This window comes from Lagopus leucura, unplaced genomic scaffold, assembly GCF_019238085.1.
Source record: "Lagopus leucura isolate 7727_CA_CO unplaced genomic scaffold, USGS_WTPT01 Super-Scaffold_100018, whole genome shotgun sequence".
NCBI classification, from domain to species: domain Eukaryota; kingdom Metazoa; phylum Chordata; class Aves; order Galliformes; family Phasianidae; genus Lagopus; species Lagopus leucura.
Window position 1 is genome coordinate 5,446,332 of NW_024962272.1, and position 23,672 is coordinate 5,470,003.

The 23,672-nt window shown below is 36.5% G+C and overlaps 1 protein-coding gene across 1 annotated transcript in view; it reads left to right on the forward strand.

Annotated features, from left to right (window-relative positions):
* The window catches only part of CNTLN (centlein), a 184,743-nt gene extending 161,469 nt beyond the window's left edge, over positions 1-23,274 (forward strand). Inside the window, exons 25-27 of the mRNA XM_042877561.1 lie at positions 13,158-13,343; positions 14,666-14,743; positions 22,567-23,274. Coding sequence (XP_042733495.1) covers positions 13,158-13,343; positions 14,666-14,743; positions 22,567-22,671 — 369 coding nt within the window. The 3' untranslated portion in view covers positions 22,672-23,274. The remainder of the gene's footprint in view (positions 1-13,157; positions 13,344-14,665; positions 14,744-22,566) is intronic.
* Positions 23,275-23,672: the final 398 nt, after the last annotated feature.

The window sequence follows — 23,672 nt, forward strand, 5'->3', positions numbered from 1 at the left end:
GTTACTGATAATTCAGAATGACAGAATCTTGAATGCATTTGGATCAATGTGCAAAGTCGTAAAACCTGAGGGAGACTTTTCTGGTAGGAGTTTGTTAAACACTGCTGGTTCAAATTAGAATATTTGATGAATTAATCAGATATCTGTAATATACAATAAAGTACTGCTGTTGGGATCACAGTTTGGGAATTTCAGCATGTAACTAAAATTGCTAGATTGTAAAATCTAATAATATTTTCTAAAAATTGTGTAAGATACAATTGCCAACAGAAGTTGCTGTAACAAATATGTTCTAAGTCATTCTTTGACATATTTTTGTTGGAGTGTGCTATGGATATCAGGTGTTTTGTCCTAAATTACATTCACTGAGAACAAACAGGGCACTTGAAATAGGTGACGTATGGATTCGGTGTTGTTCAGAGTAGTACAGTCTCCGAAGTTGTTATGAGGAAAGGTTGGGATAAGAGAAAGTGTGAAGAATTGTGCGCTGTAACAGATTGTTAAGCAACCAAAAAACGCAGTTCCATAATTAGTGGATAGCTTCTTGCTAGTGTTACTGCATGTTATAAAACAGAACCTAATACTTAGAAATAAAAGGGCAGTATAGAGGTATTAGGAAATGGATTATAGATGATAACCTGAAAATACTAGTAGCAGTAGAGGATGGAGAAGAGACTGAAGATGATCAAGATGGTTAGTCATGCCAAGGTGTGAAGGGCAGGATCTGAAAATAAGACTGGTATTACAGAGTGTATATGACCTAGAATTAGACAGAGCAACTCTGCAACAGTGTAAAGACAGAAATCTTGTATTTCTGTTCTGTACCTGAAAAGTAGTAGACTGATGTTAAATGAAGATGATGAAACATACCCAAATCTAACATAACAAGTCACCACTGACTATGATCAGTGGAGAATTATAAACAATTTTAGGAAGAAGTACTTTAAATTGAGAAATGTTATGTCTTAACAATGTTACGGGGCTTTTTGAGGAATTTGTTTCTTGCTAATCCTCATTTTGGATAAAAATTCAAAATAAATATGTACTTTAAAACTGACATAAGCATTGGAGTAATTTAAAAATGTTCAGATATAGAGTCAACATTCAGAAAATGCAGTCAGGATAAACATTTTTAGGTCTGTTAGTCTGACCTAATTTCTGGCTAAAATAATGAAAATCTGCTATGAAATTCAGTTATTAAACCATGGGTATACTGGCATAGTTATACTTCTTAGAATGGTTTCATGTGAAATAATTTGTATTGAATAAACCTGCTTTCTTTCCTTGAAGGAAATGCAAGTCAGTTGATAAACATTACTGTTCATTTTAATATACTGTTCTTTAAGATATCTGACCTAGCACTCTGAGATGTTTGGATAAAAAATTTACGCTATGCAATGTCAATAATATGTTAAATAGATTGAAAATTGCCTGAGTGGTTGAATTGAAAAGTAATTCATAAAATTTAGATGTTTCTAGAGTTCTGTCAAGGTGAAAGCTAAGCTTGATTATAAAATATTTTCACACTTAGATATCAAATCCTATAAAATTTATCAATGGCATTTAAGATAAATAATACTGAAGGTAGGGCTGTAAGTATAATGTAGGCTAGGCCTAATGAAATGTATTTTTATTACAGAAGAATACAAGCCACCTATAAAAAGCTGCTAGTCACCCTGAGAGGATTTCAGATTCTTTTTGTAAATCCACGTCTTTTCATCCTGTCCAGTATCTACCAGCACCATAAATTTTCTTTGTACCATTCAGTTTCTACAGTATACCATTGTTCAATATTTTCTATATCGTGTATTGCAGTAGGGGATCCTCAGGTGGATCTTGCAAGCTATGTGCAGCACAGCAATCAGAGCAAAATGTTCTTTGTTGTGTTTGTAGTGCCTGCAACTACACACACAGAAAACAGCCGCTGGACAAAGTTAAAAATCTGTCGTTAGACTACTTGGCTGGGTGAATATAGGATACAGTTTGAAACAGTCCAAAATCAATCCCTAATTTTTTTCCTTCATTATTGTGCTTTTTTTTTTTTTTAACTCACTTATAATTTTACTACATATTGCCTGCCAGAGATTCTTCCTGGAAGAACAAGGCTCAGTAGGAGTCAGTGACATTATGTGTCCTACTCAACTGTACGTTATCAAAAACCCTTTATTTAAAAAAAAAAAAAAAAGAAGAAGAAGAAAAGAAAAAAAACATTAGTCTGCACTGATGACATCTGCCCGCGCATCTCAGAACTTCTCTGACCTTGAGGAAGATGTTCCAAAATTCTGGTAAGGCGCCTGTATTCAAGTACTGCTGTAATAAATAGCTGATGGCAGCCAAATGCTTTAAAGTCAGCTTAGTGCGTTTCTCACTTCCTTAATGCCTCTGTGATTTGGGAGGCATGTGCCCTCCATTGAGGATACCCACAGAAGCACAGTTCACATCTGGTCTGTGCTGGCATTGTTCTTGATAAGTCTCCAGTATAACCATCTGATAAAATTGACTGCCAAAATCAAGACCCACAGCAGTTTACTTGGCAAGCTTAGTGGATCTACTTGGAGATCTTATTCTCACCCTCCTAAGACATCTGCCCTCATTTCTGCTACTCAGAGCTGGCCTTAAGCTAGGTGCATTTCTCCTTTACAGTCACATACATGTCCAAGGCCGCCTTCTACCTCCATTTGGTGCACTCAGCTTACCTTATTTCTTAGCCTGTGTTAAACTCCCTCAACCTTTCTGCAGTTTACCTTTATTTTGGCATCTATTTTTCCATGGCATATTTTCTCACTGCTGCCTTGGGATATGGTTTAATATACAGTTAACTACAGCATGTTAGTTAACTGCAGTAGTCAACCGTTAACACTTCTGTCAAAAAGTTCCACCTGTGGATCTTACTGCTTATTTCTGCCCCAGTGAAATGCCCTCCCTTGAGATATCACGAACACTGCATGGGTTAACTGTGAGCTTTCTCAGGAAAAGGCACCAATTTAAGTTAACCTGAAAACTCGGAGCAGCAGTTTTAGTGCACCCCACATAGTGCAGGGAACAGGGACAATTTTATGTGACAGCTTTACGTGACAATAGAGATGTTGAGGCTGCCTTTTTCAGTTGTACTTCTAATTGAAAATGTCATGTGAAACTGGAATCCTGTTACAAATAACAGACCGAATTAATGACCCGCTGCTTTCTTGTTAAAAAATCTTGCCATTTGGCAAATTCCTATTATTTACAGTCATCGTCATTTTCTCCTTAACTGTTGTGTGCTGGGAGAGATCATGGCCAGAAAACACATTTTCCTCAGAACGGCCATGCGTAGATGATATCCTATTTGTTCTTTATCTCAGAAAGAGAAAGGAAGGAAGAAAAGAGATAAAGATTATATGTATTTTTCATTGGGATGTTCAAATATTTGGAAAATGTTCTGTGACTTTTTGATCACTTTCTTTCCAACAAGAGAGCAGTACAATTGCGCTGCTCCTGACTATACCTCCAACTACAAAGTCAGTTCTTTTGACAGAAGTTAGTCCTTGCAGCGGACTCTCAGAGTTCTCTAGTTACAGTGCAACAGTAAGAAATATTCTTTGCAGAACATTTCCACCAGGGGCTGTATTCTCAAAATCTGTGGGTTCAATTTCCTTGGCAGTATTATTGCTCTAAAGTGGTCACAGAGTGTGCAGAAGTAGCTTTTATAGGGCTACCTAGATCTGACACAGGATGCTATTTGAGCCTTGATGTTTTATTTCTTCATTCAAAAATGCTAAGCATGGTAGGTAACCATAAAATTTTATAATTGGAAGAAATTGACTGAATTTTCATTAGAATAGAACTACAATTCTCTATGCAGATGAAAATTGGTTTATTTTGAATAGTTTACACAACTGTACATGAAACCTGCCAAGTTAGAAGTGTTGTCTGACCAAAGGTTTCCACAGATGGTTCATTGGGACATTTTGCAAATGACAGCAGACAATATCACTATCATAAATCAACACTGTCAGTTTGGCTTTGAAAGTGGACACCTTTCACATGACTTCAAGTTGCTAGAAAATGTTTCGCACGGGGAACCTTTAGCAGTGAAAAAGTAAGTATAATTCATTTATTACTCTTCAAACTGTCAATGCTTTACCTAGAAAAGTATACCCAGGGTGATTATTTCATATTGTCTGGAGTAAACAATGAGTCTGCCAATCTGTGGCCTGGCAAAATCAGCATAATATATGGTTGTAGGAAAGCATTCTAGTTTGATGAGAGCTAGTCTTCTTATCTGTAGAATACACACTTTTAAGAGAAAGTGTCTTGACATGCAAAGCAAAACTGAAAAATCTCAACTTTAAAAGAGCAGGCACTTCTTTTTCACTACGCATACTGCTTTAGGGGGAAAAAAAAAAAAAAAAAAGGAGAGAGAACCACAGCTTTTATTATGAAATACCAACCTTTCTTGGTTCTGCAAAGAAATTGGTGATAAATTAAGCTAATCTCCATCAGGATTACTCTGCATCTGGGATTTAGGCAAATTGAATCAGAGGTCTGAATAGTGACAGTGAATATCTATTAGACTGTAAACAGAATAATAGGCTCTGTGAATTTTAATGAATGAAGTAAATGGCTGAACTCTTGTAGTTTACAGAAGGCATATGGGAAGTGATGCATACAGTTTGCCAGGAACAGAATATAATGTGGATGTCTTAATAGATAAAAACTTGATTACTAAAAATGAAGAATAAATAGAAAGATTTTAGAAAGGTTTTCTGTACTCTTCTTTTTTCTTTACTTCTTAGCTTGAAAAGGATACCATTTTCCTTTGTTTTCTATGGCTGTAGTAGAGAAGAATGATAACAGATATGGCTTAAAATATTTTGGACAGTATATTTTCATATGCCCCGCTGTTTTACCAGCTTAGAAAAATTTGTTAAATGATGCAACCGGTGTAACTATGCATGCATGTCTCATGCAAAGTTTAGGTGCATGTCTGATTCACATGGATGATCTTATTGATATTATTGCTAGATCCGTTCTTGTGTGGTGGTTGCAAAGCATTCTCACAGACCGTGACCCACTAATGCTAATCACTGTGCAACCAGATCCAAAAGACCAAAACTGAACAGGGGAGTATTTTCAGCAACATGTGTATGCTTTCCTAATCTATCTCAGGGAAAAAAAGAAATTCTTTCAAATTTTGGAGAGAAGGCTCCAGCAGGCTCAGCTGGGAGCTGTAGATCCTTTAAATGACTTGGAGAGACTACTTTCTAAAATCTGATATTTAGCTCGGTGGATAATCTTGACTGAAGGAAGCCCATTTTAAAGGTAATGGTGAGTTTGGGGTCTGAGAGATAGAAACAGTTTTTGTAAACTGAAAAATGTGGGAGATGGATAGGTCTGAACTTGAAGTGATAGGAAAACTTACTGAGAAAATGACAGGAAAAATAGGAGAACTTGAAAAGGAGGAGAAAGGTCTCCAGTAATGATTGATTTAACAGTTCATATAGAAATGATTGTTTGATGAATATTGATCAGATTACTGTGAGAGAAAGCTGAAGCAGAATGAACAGAAGGCATCCACAGGCAGAGCCTTGTGAAGTCTTCAGTAATTTAGAAAGGTGAGAATTGAGGGAGTGCCCCAAAATGCACATTGAAAGGGCTACCAGAGAAATGGGAATAGCTCTTGGGGAAGGGAATCATAAATAGCAGCAACAGTGTTTTAAGAAAAGGCAGTTCATAAGCTGCCAACTGACACGAGGACTGTCTTACAAAATATAGGATGTGCTCGAGCTGGCCTCTTAAATTAGGCATCAAATATGTTTGTTTCAGCAGTGCACTGGTCTTACATGGGGCATTTGCTTTAGAGTCCTTATGCTTTGTTTTTGTCTGCACAGAAAGATGGCATAAGTTCAGACATCAAGCTAAGTATTGGGAAAATCTTGATGTTTTTCACATCTTGATCACTGACCCTCAGTGTGACCTTTGGAAGGTTGCTTCACCTTGGTCCTTCTTGGTCTGCCCTGAATATTCTTTTACCTGCTGTAGGGAACCTGCTTTGGCAGGGGGGTTGGATTCGATGATCTCTGGAGGTCCCTTCCAACCCCTACAATTCTGTGATTCTGTGATTCTGTGATTCTTTGTTTGCCCTGGCTGGTAGAACTGTGATGTCTTTATCTGTCCTGACTGTTCAGGTAATAAGTTCTCTGAGATCCTAGCCATCCTTTACAATGTGTGCAAAGCTCCAATCTCTGTCAGCATCACTTTTTTTTTTTTTTTTTTTTTTTTTCACTGTGTAAATAACTGTAATATATGACATTTTAAAGAAATGATGTTTGTTTTGATAGCACCCATGTAAATTAGAAGTAATTTCTGTTGAAAATGAAGAATACATAGCAGGAAAAAAGAATCATGTGAATGAGGTGGGATTTAAATGCCGACATAAATAGGACTTTAAATTATTCTTATTTCTCATTTCACATAAATACAATTTTAGAAACCAATGTAGTTTGACAGAAATATTCTGCTTGTCATTCACACACACACACTGATGATACACATTTCAACTCATTCTCTACCAGTGTTGCTGGTATGAACTATCAATGAAGTGCCCATGTGATATAACAGAAGAGGCTTCATTCCACACTAAGTCATGTTATGAACAATCCTTGAAAAAGAAGAAGAGTTTAATGCAAGATTTTAGGCATAAATGAAAGGGTGATAAGTAAACACTTATCAAGAGAGAATTAGAAAAGAGAAAGAGAAGAAGCTGAATAATTATACAGATCAAAATTTTGGATTACGAAGGGATTGTCTTTAAAAGTATACGCCTAAGTAGTAATATTAGTAATTAAAAATATTAAGCACTATTTCTCTCTCTACTAAGCACAAACTCCATTGTAATTGTCCAGAATAAGTCCACTCCATCATTGTTTAAAATATGGTTTGTTTTGAAAACAGTCTAAAATTAAAAGCTGGTTGTGACCTAGATCATTTTTCTATTTATTTATGGGTAATTGTACCAAATTTTGGGAAATAGTGCCACGTAGTCAATTTACTTTTCTCATAAGTGTCAAATTGATATATTTGAATCTTTTTTTCCCATGGTTTTCATAGCATCGCAGAATGATTTGAGTTGGAAGGGACCTAAAAGGCCACCTTTTTCCAACTCCTTCACCGCAGGCAAGGATGCCAGCCCACTAGATCAGGTTGCCAATGGCATTATCCAACCTGGCCTTGGCCTTTTTGGCATCTAGAACTGTATATTAAGTCAAAAGAATATTTTCAATTTTCAACTTGAAAATAGTTAAGCTTGAGTTTGAATCAACATGGAATGGTACTTAGGTAAGTGACATAGAATGAGATTGGTAGCAAGGATATTTTGGAGAAATGTGAATAAATACAGTATTTAAAAGTTAGCAGCTGAGATGTTCTCTCTTCTGTTGCCATAATGACAAGGAGGAATAACGCAACTTTGGAATAATCAACTTTAACCATTACATAGCACAAATTCCAATCACGTCTGCGATGTGTTGAAATGGCAAGATTTCAGTCAACACAGTTTCTCACTTCTGTCATTGTACCTTAATATTCTTCTTCATTTTTGCATTATGGTGGACTTTTTTGTTCGTCCAATTCTAAATGGTAGGTAGTTGAGGTTTATGTTCAGATAGTGAAATCTTGAGGCCCTTTTCAGTTTGCGTGACTCAAGATCTTAGTCAGGAAACCCATGTTGGATTTAACTCCAAAAAAAAAAAAAAAACAAAAACTGTACAAATCTGTCCACTCTGCTCCTGATTTTCTTGCTGTAATTGGTTTTGGGATACTACTGAATTCACTTTTTCTGGTTCGCCATCTATAATCTATAGCTCAGAGCCATAAAGAAGACAGGATTGTGCTAGAATGCTGGACTTAGACTGCAGATTGGAGATAGCTTTTGTCCCAAAGGTAGAAGAATCTGGTGGTATTTTAAATGACTTCAGTTAATCTTTCAGATATTGTCTGTTAGATCCTTAATTACAATAATGTATGTTCAGACTTACTAGAGTTAATAAAAGTAGAAAATTTTGTTGAGGATGCAGCTGCAGTATTACATTATTCTGTATGTATATAGTGCAATTTCTCAATCTTTATTTAAAATGGAGCTCCTAGGGGTCATCAGGCAACAGACATTTCTTCTAGGCTATATGTGCTTTCATCTTTCACTGTCTCTCAGAAGTTGTGAGTATTATTGTCAAGGCTAATCAACATAAGATTGTAAGATTTTTCCTTTTAAACCATATATTTCAGTCAGGTACCTAGCTCTGGTAGGCATGTTTATCCATTTCAGCTCCTTACTGAATTAGCCTTTGAAACTCTAAAGCTCTGTTAAGTTTTAAAGAATTTTGTCACTGTAACACTCCTTTGAGTGTGGTTTTGTTTGTTTGTTTGGGTTTTAAAACATTCCACATCTTGTCAATGTTTGTTTATTTTTGTCTTGATAGAAAAGATTGAGGAAGTCTATCTTAATTCCTTCAAACCTACACAGATAGATCTAAGAGCTGAATCATATAGCTTAGATATACATTTTTTGAATGAAAGATGAGACCAGTCTGTATGTTCTGTACACAGTTTCATTGCTTTCAGGGCATCTGCTAGGCTCTGACATCACGTGTGATCTCTGGGGATCATAAGAATTAATTGAACCTCCTGAGGCTAACTGATTCCCAGGGGTTGGAATGATACTTGTTATAGCCCTTGCCTAGACAAATCTGCTGCAGTGGTCTGTCTTGTCTTTATTTCTCATATACGCTGTTGTCCCTTTCCCAATCAATCAATAAACAAACAAATAAATGGCTAGGTGGCTAGGAGGTATACTTGTTTAAGTGAAGAAGGTATGTGAGGAAACTTAAATAATGTGTGTATGTGTATGTTTAAAAGAAATCGCTATACAGCAGGCTTGATTTTCTTTCATCATGCCTAAACATTAGTATTAAAAGTGTTGCAAACCTCCAGGGATGGACATTGAAGAGTACTTTTAAAGTCAGTTTTAGAGAGGAAAGGGACCACATAACTGTACTTACACTAAAGAAAGTGCTGTTGCTTGTTTTGCTTGCTGAAGCATCATAAACCTTCATTTCTTTGCCACTTTGTCCATTCATTTTGCTTTGTCCTCTTAACTGTGATCTACTTGTGGTGGTGATGTTCTCTCAACTTTCTAAAGTGCTGGGATCTCTGCTAACTTTTGGCCATGATTTTTCTGTTGTTAGAGAATTTCTTTAAACTCACCATTCCTTTATGAAATCTAGGTTTTGTTCTTCAAATAGCTGCTACATGTTCACAATACTTTTTTTTTTTCTTTCGAAACTAACCTTGTTTCACAAAAGATTTTCATTTTGGTATAATGATATGAGTCACATTCTTACACCACTGCAGCCTCCAAGAATATACTGTTTGTGCATTTTAGGCACAAGCTTTCATACTGAACTATACATAAAAATACAACATGTATGAGAATTGTTGCATGTATTATACTGTTCTGTTGTTTTGCAGTAGGTTGATCCTGGACAGCAGTTAAATAGACAAAGCCACTTGCTCACTCCCCACTCCCAGCTGGACTGGGGAGAAAACAGGAAGAAAAACAGCAAGAAAACTGAGAGACTGAGATAAGCATAGTTTGATACATAAAGAAAAGAACATCAGACTTCTGTCTGTCTTCTTGCCTTTGATTATACTACAAACAATAACAATAGAATGTGTAAATTAACACAGAAATTAGGAGAATAACTTTAGGAATTGTTTTGCTTTTGTCGCATGAGGGGGTTCGTTGGTCAATTTGTGTCAATTCCAGGACCGAATAGTGTCTAAGCTTCTGGGGTACAAAGATAATATTAAAAGTGTCTTCTCACTGTCTGTGCATTACCACAACTTCCTGTGCTTTTACGTAAATATCACCTTTTAAACAAAAATAAACAAACAAACAAAAATCCTCAACTTTGTAGATTTCAAACCTAGCAGAATTATATTACTAAAAAAGTGTTTGCTTGCTTGCTGAAACCGAACTTGAAGACTTATCATATGAATGACTGTTTTGGGTTGTAAAAATGCAGCTTACAAGGGAGGTGTTTTTTGAGTTTTATGCAACTCATTAGATATAATGAATACTATATAGCTTTTTGGAGTCACAGAATCATAGAATGGCTCAGATTGGAAGGGATCTTAAAGATCACTGAGCTCCAATTCCCTGCCAAGGGCCCCCACCAGCTCAGGCTGCCCAGGGCCCCATTCAACCTGGCTTTGAAGACCTCCAGGGATGAGGCAGCCACAGCTTCTCTGGGAAGCCTGTGAAAGGGACTCAACACCCTCTGGGTAAAGAATTTCTTCCAAACATCTAACCTAAATCTCCCCTATTTTAGTTTAAAGCCATTCTCTCTTGTTCTAACATTATCAAACCATGTAAAAAGTCAGTCTCCCTCTGGCTTGTAAGTCCCCCTCAAGTACTGGGAGTGAGGTGCCTGGAGCCTTTGCTCCAATTTCAAGATGAGGATGTGATGTCCACAGGCCGTGCACAAATCCAAATAGAGGATGTCTTTTGCTTTTCCTCCGTCCACCAAAGCAGGAAATAATGTAACAGTTGCTACCAATTAAAAAGAACTGCGTAATTTAAACTTGGTGTCAGAATTTTAAGCTTACTTTTGTTGTAGTTGGGCCAGCAGCAATTGCACTGGTGTGACAAGATACATTGTAGATTTGTTTTCAGAAATTAATCAGGGATTCCTATTCTAGTTGGCTGGTGGAGGCTAAGTGTGTCCCACCAGAATAGCTGCTGGTAACAGATGAGTGGATGGCTTTAGCAAGAAAATATCCCCTAGACTCCACACCAGAGAAAAACAAAGGGAAGAATCGTAGTAGTGCTAATAGTAACAACATCAGTGTTACTGTGTATCAATATAGCATTGATTTCATTGCAGGCAGTTTGTACTACCTATGTACGCTTATGAGTTTAAAAAAAAAAAAACAATTCTGAAATACAAAGTGGGAAATGTTGTAGTTTAAAATCCTGCACTTAGCTCTAGAATGCATTAGATCAGTTTCTTATCCAAAGAATGGTATTGTGCTGACTTCAGTACATTCACCAATGAAAGCTTTTAAAAATTGGTTAGCTCCTAGGTTTATGCCATTTTCAATTTGGGCATGGTTCTTCCTAACACAGTTAACACCTCTATGGCTTTGACATTAAGCACTTCTGTAATAAAGTATAAACTGACATATAAATTAAAAAAAACTAAGAACTATTTAGTACAAAGATCTATTTGTTTATGACAAATAAGATGTCAACAAGAAAGTTGCCATTTGTTAAGGCACTTTCCAAGAAAAATATGTATCAAAACATTATTACTACTACATGACAGTGTGAAGAAGGCATATTCAAAAGTAGCTGATCTCAGTATCCAATCTAAAGTCCATAGGTTAAAAAATAAAAATTAAAAAAAAAAAAAAAAAAGGTGCATCTATAATTTTCTTTAATAATGGCAGCTTTTCTACTTGGGGTTGTATTCTTTCCTTGTCTGTTTCCTTCTGTGAACTTTGTCCAAGTGACCTTAGCTCGCTGCCTGTAAAGCATTTCATGTTTCTTCATTCCTGTCAGCTCTCTAGTTGCAGACAAGATTGTGTACATGGTATTCTGTTAGAAATACTGCAGAAGGAGGGACTTCTGCTTGAATCAGACAAATCAAATTTCACTGTATGTTCTCTCCTCAGGTTTGTGGTAGGATAATTTTGCTTTTAATTATTAAATTTTAGAAAAGTAGAGCAAAATGTTAAAAAGAAAAAGCGTAGGACAAGTAAACAAGCATTGGAATCAAATCAATCTTGTCGTTTCTTTGAACATTATTATCAAGTGCTCTGCAATGACTATGTTTTGAATACACTGGAGGCTCTAGAAAGTGTTGGCCCCGTGGAGGCTGTAGATTGTTTAACCTCAAATTCCAATAAACAGTCTTCATAATCCCGTTGTCACTTTCTAGAGATGAAGGCATTCTGCAGCAAAATGTTTTTTAGGAATTTATCAGCTACACAGTGAGAGATAATTTAATAAGAAACGCAACACATATGGTGATTGGAAAAAGTTTTTTCTCTCATTTTAAACAGCTCAGGTGTGTCTATATTGACCCTCACTGTTCAGCTTGAATCATTAAATACACTATGAGGATCTTCTGACATGGAGTTACTGCTCTTGTCTCCCAGCCAACAGTTTTTAAATAGTCTCACCATGCCTTTTACAAAATCTTTCTGCCATACTTGCATAAATGTTGAAACAAAGCAGTTATGTAACTGATGTTTTGTGCTAACGCTTGTGTTATTTCACTGAATCAGAGAATTTTAGGAACAGGATAGGTAGGAGCTTGAACATCGATTTTTTGCTGTGCAGTTTGCACATGTTCAGCTTTGGAAGATATTACTCAAGCTCAGTACTTGTGTGTACTCAAGCTCAGTACTGTGGAACAAAACCCAAAATTTGGTTTGAATCCCATTCAGCTCTCATTCACGTTCAGGCAGTCTCTTCAGCAGGATATTTTGTGCTGATTCCTTTATTCTAGTTTTAAATGAAGAGAGCAGCTTCAACCCACTGGGTTTCTTCTGAGACTACAGGGTTTTTTGTGCAGTGATCTCTTTTTTCCTAGCTAACATCAGGATTGTTAAATCCCAGTTGCCCCTTTTTTCCATTCCAGATAATGGTGCTCGTGTCTTATCACTTAAACCTTTCAAACAGCTGCCCCCTATCAGTCAGTTTTCTCTTAGCAGTATTTGTGTATTTTTCTGGGTCTTTTTAAGCTACAAACATCTTTCTGGTTTAGCCACATATACCACACTACAGAAATGAATTCTAGTAGATTGGATCAGAAAACAATTTTTCTTTTTTTTCTTTTTTTTTTGCTTCGTCAAACAGCATTATGAATAATTTGCTAAAAACATACCAATAAAATACATTCCTGTATTTCAGAACGTTTTATGTTTTAATGTATTATTTCATACTTTGTTTTCTAAACATATTATTTCGTATTGCAGACTGTATTCTTTTCAACCAATAATACAGAATGAAGTCAGTTCCTAAATGAAAGAATTTAGTGTAAATAATGGTATTTTTTTTCCACGGTGTTTGTACTTTAAGAAAAATAGCAGTGTTTTTTGCTTTTGTCTTCCAGGCTCTCACCAGAGAGATACACCATAGCGTACAAGAGCTGAGAATAAAAGTCAAACAGGCAAAAAAAATGGAAGAAGCAAGGGCATGTAAAAAAGGCCTTTCCCAAGAGTCTGTTCAGTTGGCAGCGTCTATCCTTAATGTTTCAACAGCGGATCTTGAGGAGATATTAGAAGTAGAAGATGATGAGGTAAGTTATTTTAAGGACTTCAGTAAAAAGGGGCGAGATTTGAAGATGCTGTAATTTTCCATTCTTATTGGAAGAGAATATCTAGTTAAAGACTGAAATTTCATTGTGCATCATCTAGCACAAATAAAGAACAGAATTGTTGAATTTAAATTAAAAGGTCAGGTTAGAGATTCCTAAGGTGTCAAGACTTTGGACATACATAAATAAAATATGAATATACTGTTTAGAGCACGCAGATGTAGAGCATTACTTGAAAATCCTTAGCAGTTTCCTTTTTTGTGGGAATATTTGGCAGGGTTATACATTTTAAACAGACTTCTGCATTAATGAAAACAAAATTAGAATGTATCTTGCTGTGCCAAATTGATTCCGTTGATGATTACTTTCTTGAATTGTGATACTCATTAAAAGCATTTCTTGTAGATAAATATTTTTGGAGGAGGATCCATTGCCTTTTTCTGATGATTCTATAATACATTTTTCTGTTTTACTGTGAAATATTTGAGTGTTTCGTAAATCACCTTTTATGGAATATATATAGTAATAGGAATTATCATTATCCAGATATACTGAGACCTGATCAAGAAATACATGAAAAAGCCTCTGCACTTATATTTAGGAAATGTCTAGGAGTTGACCATCATTGACCTGTAACTGTATTTCAGTGAAGACTTAGTCTTCTCTTAGCCTTAATGGAGCTTTACATTTCACCATTTACAAACGAGGATATTCAAATGAGTTAAATAAATTTGCTTTTTATGTGTATGCATGTGTATCTATACGGGTTACAACCACGAATATAAATGTAATGGACTGATCCTTTCCCTGCTTATACACCTTTAAAAACCCTATCACTCTTATATATCCTTGTAAAGCAATTGGCTTTGACAGAATTGTTGTCTGTTTGCCTCATTCTCAAAGTGACTTTTATATCCTATTTCTTTTAAGCAATGTTGGGAATGTATGTGTAAAACGTGAACATGCTCAATATAGGTGATGAGAGATTTCACTACATAAATTTTAAACACATATACCATTTATCAGTGTGTGAGAAAATTGGACATGTAAGATTTCCATATAGAGTACCTATACACATGTACCTATATAGAAAAGTACATATGATTCAAGACATGCACTAACATGGATTTATAAATTTAGCAGAGCCCTCATATTCAGTAGACAAGTTTCAAGTAGCTGGTTCTGAGAGCATCATTCCTACTTCCACATGCTGTTTATTTAATATGTATCTACTATACATATCCTATACTGTTCATTATGTTCTTCTCAGATGGTGTTAAAATATTATGTATCTGTATTTTTAGGAAACAGCAAAGGCAAAAATGGAATCTGAAAAAGACAAAGAATGGCTGCTCTGTATACAGAAACTTCTTGAAGCACAGGTTATAAATTTATTTCTTCCCTTAACAAATTACAACTTTCTCCTCTGAATAGATAAGTGTTTTTAGGTTGTAATTTGTCCATTGTCTTTGTAATTATGCCACCAATAATTATGTAAAGTAACATAAAATCCTTGTTTTGGTAGCATTTCCTTTTTACTTCTCTTAAGAAATCTTAAGAGTCGGTGGATAAAACTGAAGGTATGTTAACCTACAATTTGCTATAGCTAACTTACAGCTGAAAGCTGAAACAGTGCTGAAGAAAACCAGCACAGATCTTGGCAAATGCATTAATTAAATTATTGAGACAGTGGAAAGGATCCATCCTCTCATACCTCTTAGGAAAAAGAGATTTTTTACTATGTGCCTTTAAAGTTAGTATTTGATATGGACACCTGAGGAGTTCATGGGTTTCGATGACCTTTTACTGTGGACCTGTTTCCAGTCAATTCATGTTTTCCTCATAGCCAGACAGCTGTTTATTATCGTGTCTTCCCGCATTCTCTACAATATTTTCTACTGAGACCTCGAGCAGCTTGTTAGTGGGAAGTAAATATTGATTTGGCATCCTGTCAATGCAGAAAGAATGAAAAAATTTCCACCAGAGGCCCCTCAAACATTTTCCTATCGACATTTTCTGGGCAGAGAGGAAAGCTGCATAGAGGATGACAAGGCTGAGACTAGCAGAAATCCCTGAGGGGTCCATTGAGACTGCCGCTGTGACCTGTGTGATACTTCTTCTTCTCTTTCAAGTCTTTTTTTTAATACACACAGAGTCTGCTGGGATGCTCCCCTCTTGTAAGTGATCAAGGGCAGTTTATTGGCAGGTGAGAGCCCTGCTTTTCTAGCCATAGTCAGCTTTTGTTTGGACATCACTGACAACAGACACTGACTCTTGAAACTTTTCCATTATCCTTTCGTTGTCTCCTTTATTCAGGCAATGTGTAGCTGATATCTGAAATGAAATAAAGTTTGATTTATAAATCCGATGTTCCTAATGCATATTCACTAGCGTGAGTCCATTTGAGATGCCGTTCATGTGAATGATTGAAAATATTTTGGTAATCATTTCAAGGGAACAATCTCTTTCAGGTTGAAATGTTTTATCACTGATAGCTTTTATGCTTAGATTGTGACCTGTGACCAGATTTTTTAAGAAATGACAGGTTTTTCCTCTGTCATTATCCTAACTTTCTGCCATTAAGTCTGCTTAATTGCTGCAGTGGAGATGGAAATATCAGTTTACTTTTACTAGCTTGGTCAGAAATATTAGCATTTTAGTTTAAGCACTTTGTAGTGTTACGTGAAACTCAGAAATAGTGGAGAACTACTCCTGTTCATGAAATTGCTCTCGTAATTTTTTTTAAAAACCTATCAATTTCAATATTCTGTTTATATTACTGACTCCAAAACATAAATCAGATAATACGATGAGAAATTCTGGTTGTATTTTTGTTGTCGTTCTTCGGCAGATTGTTAGAAAACACTACACAGAATTTTATCACTTCTCTTTCGATGTAGGGAGACAGCCAGAGCCAGGGCATGGAGAGTGGGGGGGGTTATTCACCGTGTAACCAAACCTTATCGAAAGCTGGGGCAGCTCACTGCACTTGGCCACATCTGTTTGTGTACAAGTTCATAGTGGTTTTCAGTGGTTTTTGCTCCATCTTGTGGGGTTCCTCTGGAGGAGCTCCGAAGGTAAAAGTAATTCTTAGCAAATCAATCTTTAGGATCACAAAGGAATTAGTGCTTTTTTAGGTGCTGCCCGCTCTGCTTTTCCTTTCTGTCCTTGCTAATTCACATGGATGGAAATTGCATAGATTTCTTAATTTCGGCACAGCTCACAGAAGAGTTTTTTGCCCTTTTAATTGCTTAATTCATGCCTTGTCCAAAGATTGGTTGTGGTTTCCTTTTTTAGACATCGGTAGTATTTCTGATCAGAAAACTCATGCTCATGATGGAATTAAAGCTTTCTGCTAGAACTTTGCTCAGAAGAAACTGCTTAGAGGTACAGGTTGACAAGCTGAACTCCTCTGTATTCTGAAAAAAAGGTGCAGGCTTGCTCTTTTCTCTTAATCTGAGAAAATGTTCAGAAGGAAATTGCATCAGATCACTTAATATTGCAGTTTGATATAGTGTCTTTTTGTGCCATTGAGCCAGGACTTTGGAACATAATTGCCCAGCAGTATTGATTTAATTGCCTAGGTTTATTTGTGGACTCCTAATTATTGACTGGAGGTAAATTTAATGGAGAAACCTTTATGAACACTGGGAAACTGCTGCTGTTGCTGTTATACATAATGAACTGCATCATATCCCTTTAGATCATTCTTCAAGCTAATTTTATTCCACCATGACAGTATGATAATGTTTAAAATGTCATAGACATTTTATTTTTATTACTGACATACGCCATTTTACTGCTGCATGAGATTTTTGGGGGGGACTGGGGCAGCACTAGTTGCTTTTTACTGTCATTTTATAGATTCCCCTAAAGTGTAATCATAAAGGATAGCACACCTCTGTTTTACACCTCATCCATACCTTTATTTGCTGCACGCTTATGACTTAAGAAAGTGTAATTTCCTTCAGCTTTACAAAAATGTTAATAAGTCAATGCTAAATATTTTTGCATTCATGAACGTCCCCAGTCAGAATTTGTGTAGCCACTTTACCAACCGCTGTAGAACCATATAGGAAGAAACTTAAAGTAAAAAAATAGAGACATCTCTGCTTCAGGATGTAGTTATGTACAAAAGGATCATCTAATCTGGAAGTACACCCATGTTCTGAATTCTGCAGAGTCAGTAAAAATCACTGGCTGTCTAAACCTACATCTGGAATGGCCAACAGGTGCTTTTTCCACTTTATGTGTTCAAACTGCAACACCCAAGGACTACAATCACTAAAGTATAAAACTGAAACATCGTAATAACTGATGACAGTTAATAACTGGATGACAGTTAGGAGATTCTCTTGCCTTTGAAGAACTCACTTGTAGAGAGGCTTCACAGGAATGCATGCAGATATCCAGTGTCGCTGATGATGTATAGAGACACTGATCTCCTTGTGTGTGGACATGGGAGAGAGAGCCCAGGAAATATATTGCATCGTAAAATATTGGGTATCTGGGAGTTTGTAGTGTTTGTGGAAGGAGGGTACAATTATGGACATCTTGATATACAGGTATGTTGATAGTTTGCATGACGCTTTTAATCACGTGGGGTATTTTCTCCCACGTCACCTGCTTGTGTATGGCTTGTTATTTGAACCTGACACAATGTAGTAGCATTCTCTGTTTATAATCAAGAAAAAAACCTTCTCTAGCTTTTTTTCTATTACAAGGAGCCTTGTGTAATCAAATTGAAAGGATGACTTCTTTTCACAGCTTAGACAAGATTTCTTACCACTCAAGGCTTTCCTTCATTGTGATTGATTGTAAGGGAGAGCATCTCTGAACAATCAGTTATTAATTCTGTATGTGAGTACAACATGTTAACCCCAATCTAGATTACTAACGGAAGTCTCTCAGAACTATTTTTTTAGTAAAATACAAATCATTTGCCTAACTCTTCCAAGCACTGTACCAAATGTCAGAATTGATTTATCAGGTCCCTTATCAGACACAGAGCAGCTTTTGTCTTCCCTCCCTCTTCCTGAACTCCTCAGGATATCACATCTCATATGAGGCTGCCTAATGAAATCTTTTCTCTCATGACCTCATTATTAGTATACAAATCATATTCCAGTAGTTAAAACTTCCAGAAAAACTCCCTCCCCTTTGTTCTCTGAGCTCTCTGTAGGTATTTGTATAATCTGTCTCTAGAACGCAGACTTGGAACAGCATATTCACTCCTCATCAGTAAGGATTTTCTCTAACCCATTTTTAGGATTTACACTGGATTTTAAATGCAGACTTCCTCTGGTCTCATCTGCGAATATACAACAACAGCCATGGTTGTTTCCTTTCAAATTTTCTGGTTGGAGCTCACCTGTTCTGCTTCCTTTGGTCGCTCTCCAGTCTGCATCTTTCTTAACCCTTCTCTTGAATAGGTCTCTTGCTCATTGCCTGTTGTCTGCTCAATGCACACGTGCACATTCACTTGCTTACACATGCACACACTGACCACAGTCACCACCTCACAGTGTTTTACATATTTGCACCTTAAAAAGCAGCAGTGGTGCAGATCAAATCTTGCTCTGGATACTATTAACATCATATACATACAGCTATCCCAGAGGAGAGCAAACAAAGAATAATAATGAAATGAGGCATATCTCAGTATTCTATTCTACTATCTTACAGTTACAGTGATATTTGGAAGTTTGGGTCATTAAAAATTGGCATTACTGCACTTTTGCTTGAGGTCATTCTTTGTGGTTCACACAATTTGAGTTGAGGAAGTTTTTCAGCATGTTTGGATAGTTTTGTTGAGCAAATTTATTACCCTGACGATCCATGTGGGGAGATTTAAAATAGCAGTAACCACTAATTTGTATATTCCAGAAATAAAATACCATTGTTTCTATGTACATTAACACATTTTAGAGTTTGTGAAACAGAGGCCAAATAATGATAGAGTCCATGAGTTGAGATGTTATGCCTCATTGGAATAACAACATTTCCTTGCTCTCATGACCAGTCTTTTCACTGGCAGATCAGGAGGCTGTGTGGTTGTGCACACACATGTTATGTGAGACTCAGCAGTATAGTTTAAGGTCAACAGACATAACTAGTATCTTTTTTTTCGGAAAGGATCTTTGGAAGAAGCATACTCAAAGTAGGAATAGATAGTTGAAAGAAATAGGAATAACTACCAGCATTCCTGACTCTTCAGGATCATATTACTGGATACCAAGATACCTCTCTGATGTTTAAGAAATATGTCATTTCACCCACATGGCTTTCTAGTCTCAGGAAAGAAATCTGTAATTTTGGTAATGGTAAATAAACCATAAATCTTCAAATGTAGGTAAGCTTTCTCTCTTAAATTTTCTGAATTAAAACAAACAAAAAAAAAAAAAAGAAAAAAAAAAAGCCAGATAAATACTATTTCTCCTAAAGCCTACCATAATATACTGATTTAGGATTGCTATCGCTGTCAATGCTCAGTGTTTGAATAAATTGCCTGTGGCACAGATAACTGAAAACCACTTGAAGGAAGTATCATTCTGTATATAATTATCACTGGTATAAACAAGATGCTCCTTAGGTGTGCACTTAGCACTCACTGAACTCCCAAAGCCTTCCCCAAGCATATGGCAAGTTTGGAAACTGGGATAAATACTTTGGAGTAGAGACATCTTCAACAGTTCTGAAGTTCTGGGGAGAAATGTAAAGGGAAGCTTCCCAGGATAGTTACAGAGTCATCATTAAAAGTAAACCTGACAGGCTTCTATTAAAGATGAAGACTGTAGAGATCATCCAGCTCTGGGTGTCGGCACGGAAATAAACCAGATAAAAAAAGTACAGCATTTTCTCTGAAACCAGCAAATGTGAAATAATGACATAACGTTCAACTTTCAAATGCTCTTGATTTATATGAATGATTTAAATGGAAAGACTTCTTTAAAAATCAGTTTGCTATGACATGGAAGCCACAGAGAGTAGTGAGCGGCAGGTAAAATGTAGATAGAATGATATGAACCAGAGACATCAATAAGAAAGCATTCATCTTGGACAGAACATTAAGGAGGTAAGATGTATCAAAAATGAATGCACTCAAGCTAGGAAGAAGAATTAGGGACATTGAGGTAATGGTATCGTGTTCTCGTAAAAACACATTTAGACAAGGAAGGAGAGCAATTAGAGTGAACAGGATGCCGGGGTCGGTGCTTTTAAAGCACGGTAGCAAGTAAGTGTCACAGAATTTCAGATAAAATTAGGTCTTGCTTACTCTGAATGCTTAGTGAGTTGGATCCCTCTATTCCTCAAAATTTGCCAGAAAAGATGGAGATGGCTGACAGCTGTAGATGAATACTAGAAAATTCTTATCATAGAGAGAAGTGGAGGCACGTCTGGTCAGCAGGTACAGAATACCTGTCCAATAGAAGAGAGTAATAATGCATATTAGTAGCTTCTTCCTGTGACTGCAAAGTGACCGCTGAACAGAAGACAGGAGTCCTGTTATAATCAGTTCATGACAGATACTTGCTGTTAACAAGTTTTTCCTTGCTAATAATTTAGATATTTTTTTTCTGACTTATTAATGGTGATAAATATTAGTAGACTGGGATTCTCTCCAGATATGTAGGTCACTCTGAAAGCAATGCCTCCTATTTATTTCTGTGAAAACTACAACAGATACAAAGAGCACAATAGTGCTTTTTGACAGAGCAGATTCTCAACTACAAAATGCTTTCTCAACATAGTCACTACCATTAGCTATGCATTTTTGCTAGTGGTGAACAAGAGCCAGTATATCATGCTCATCAAAATCTGCACCAGAGAAGTGACCCGCAGTTGCTGTCACCATTGCTGAAATGCACCACCCACCACCTCACTGGGCTCACACTGTCTGGGCTCCATAAACATTCAGCAAGCATCGATGAATGTCAGTAGGTGCAAGATTTTCTGCATGGCAGAATTCAATGCCTTTGCCTCATACGTGCTTCCACGTCAGACACCATTATGTCAGTGTGCCCCTCTACTGCCATCTGTTACATGACAACAACATGTAACAGAATACTGGTGGGAAGCTTCTGCCACCACTGCTGTCACACCAACATCTACCTTTGATGTCATGGGCCAACACAGTGAAATATGAGGCATTACTTTCAAAGCAGCCCTTGTATAATTTCAGACATTAGGAGATAGCATTTGTGTTTGGTTTGGTGTTTGGTTGGTGATTGAGCTTCTCAACTAACTGCTAAGATTTTGCTAATTTATTTCTAGTAGCCTTATTAAAATAAAATGAACTCTGTTTCTGACATGAATGATGGCTATTATTTTTTCTATCACCACGGATCTCACTAGGACTTGAAGAAGGTTGACAGAGCTCTCTGAAGCAGCACAGTAAAACTGTTGGGTTCTGCTCTGACACAGTGCTGTCCCCCCTGTGGGTGCAGCTGCACGGAGGAGCATTCTGTACTCCCTCCACGAGTATTTCCCAACACACCACAAACTCATGCAGTCTGTGATAATGCAGTGATGGAGGAAAATATATACCGTCACTTTCTTTGAAGACACTGCAAATCTTTTATACCAGAAGAGATATCAAAGAGGTTTTTGATTATTATTATTTTTTTTCTGCAAATACGTAAATGCAAATCTTTGCTACCGTATTTTGGAGGAGCAAGTTTTTGTCTGTTATCCCTATCCATACAGTCAGAGCTTCTGAGGCTTGGGGGTTTAGGTTTGGTTTTATTTACAGGTTTTCATGTATGTGTCTTAAGTTGCTGCGGTTGCCACAACACTGTGGGCTGTACTAGTAGTTCTGTCTCATCCTCCTGAGAGTAGAAAACATGCACTACCACTTCTGCATGCCCTAGAGATGACTGTAACCCCTTATTGATCAGCTGGTTGAAGATAAATGACAGAGATGCTAGTACTTCAGTTTACATCATTAACATGGTCAGTAAAGCATGAATTGTTCAATAAGGCGTTTATCTTTTTTTCATTTTACTCTGTTCTTTTATCATTTTTATGGTGGTGTGCAAAGTTCTAGGCACTAACCAGACAGGTGAACTTCAAAGTTCAAGATCTGTGCGTGTATGGTAGTTGTCAGAACTAAGTGAAATCTAACAGCCGAAGGAAATTTAAATGTTTTTTAACATGAAGAAAATAAAGTTAAATGACCATTTTTCTTGCTATATTTCTTTTTCAGTTTCCTTTTGCCTCATATTTACTGGATGCCATACTGGCAAAATTAAATGAGAAGAAGAAACTCGGAGAAGAGTACAGTTCTCTCATGAAGCACAGTGTAACATAGGAATCTTCAAAAAGGGCGACTAGAGTGTGTGCTGTCTAACAATGTTTTTCCTGTTCGCATAAAGAACTGTCAATATGCATGTTCAATACATAAGAAGAAGCTGTGAACTAATTAATCGTTGAACAAGAGGAATTAATTATGTTCCTGTTTATAAAGAAGTGTAGTGTTTCATTCTTGAAGACAAAAATTGCTGCACATCAATACAAAGTTAAACATGAATTTCCTTTAAATGCTTTGGCAGTGCATAGCAGCATGAGCTTTGTAGAGAGAGGATGTTTTTGATACGACCAATACAAATCCGTACAACTCTGTAAATACAGATAACACCCAAGTAACTCCTGATAGTACTGGTCAGAATGGTAGAACTAGGATTTACAAAGTATATGAGAATGTAATTGCCATTTTGAATACCTTATTTTGGCCTTTTTATAAACGCCAACTTTTCGATATATGCCACATAAAATTGTATGCACTCTCTCTGTCAGTAAATGAATGATTGTAGAAGGAAAACTATACAATGCAGAGTAATAATCCTCAGAAAAGTTGTATTTTCTTCTAAGTTGGGTGGCACTGTGTGCAATGAATTTAATTATATTTTTGAAAGTTCACTACAATAAAGTTATTTCCAATGTGGAATTTTTTTTCAGTTAGTAGTTCCATCAGAGTTTCAGTTCTTCCTCAGCTAGTATCAAACTGCAAGCCCTCACTTTGTTTGGGAAAATGGTATAGAGTTTTCTTTTTTTTTTTCCACTAAGATTTCTCTGGCAGTACTAAATGATTCCTCCTTCCTTGATCATAACATTTTGTATTCTTTTCAGCCATCCTATGTGAAAAAAAAAAGAAAGAAAGATTCCTGAGCTCATGTTTTACTGACATTTAGCTCTTCTAAATGTTTTTTCATGAATGGGTATCTTGTTTTGGGTATCACAAGCTTTCTCATTCCAAGCAATTCTGTGCCTGGTTTTGATGAGAGGCCATTTCTACCAACAAACTCACCTTCC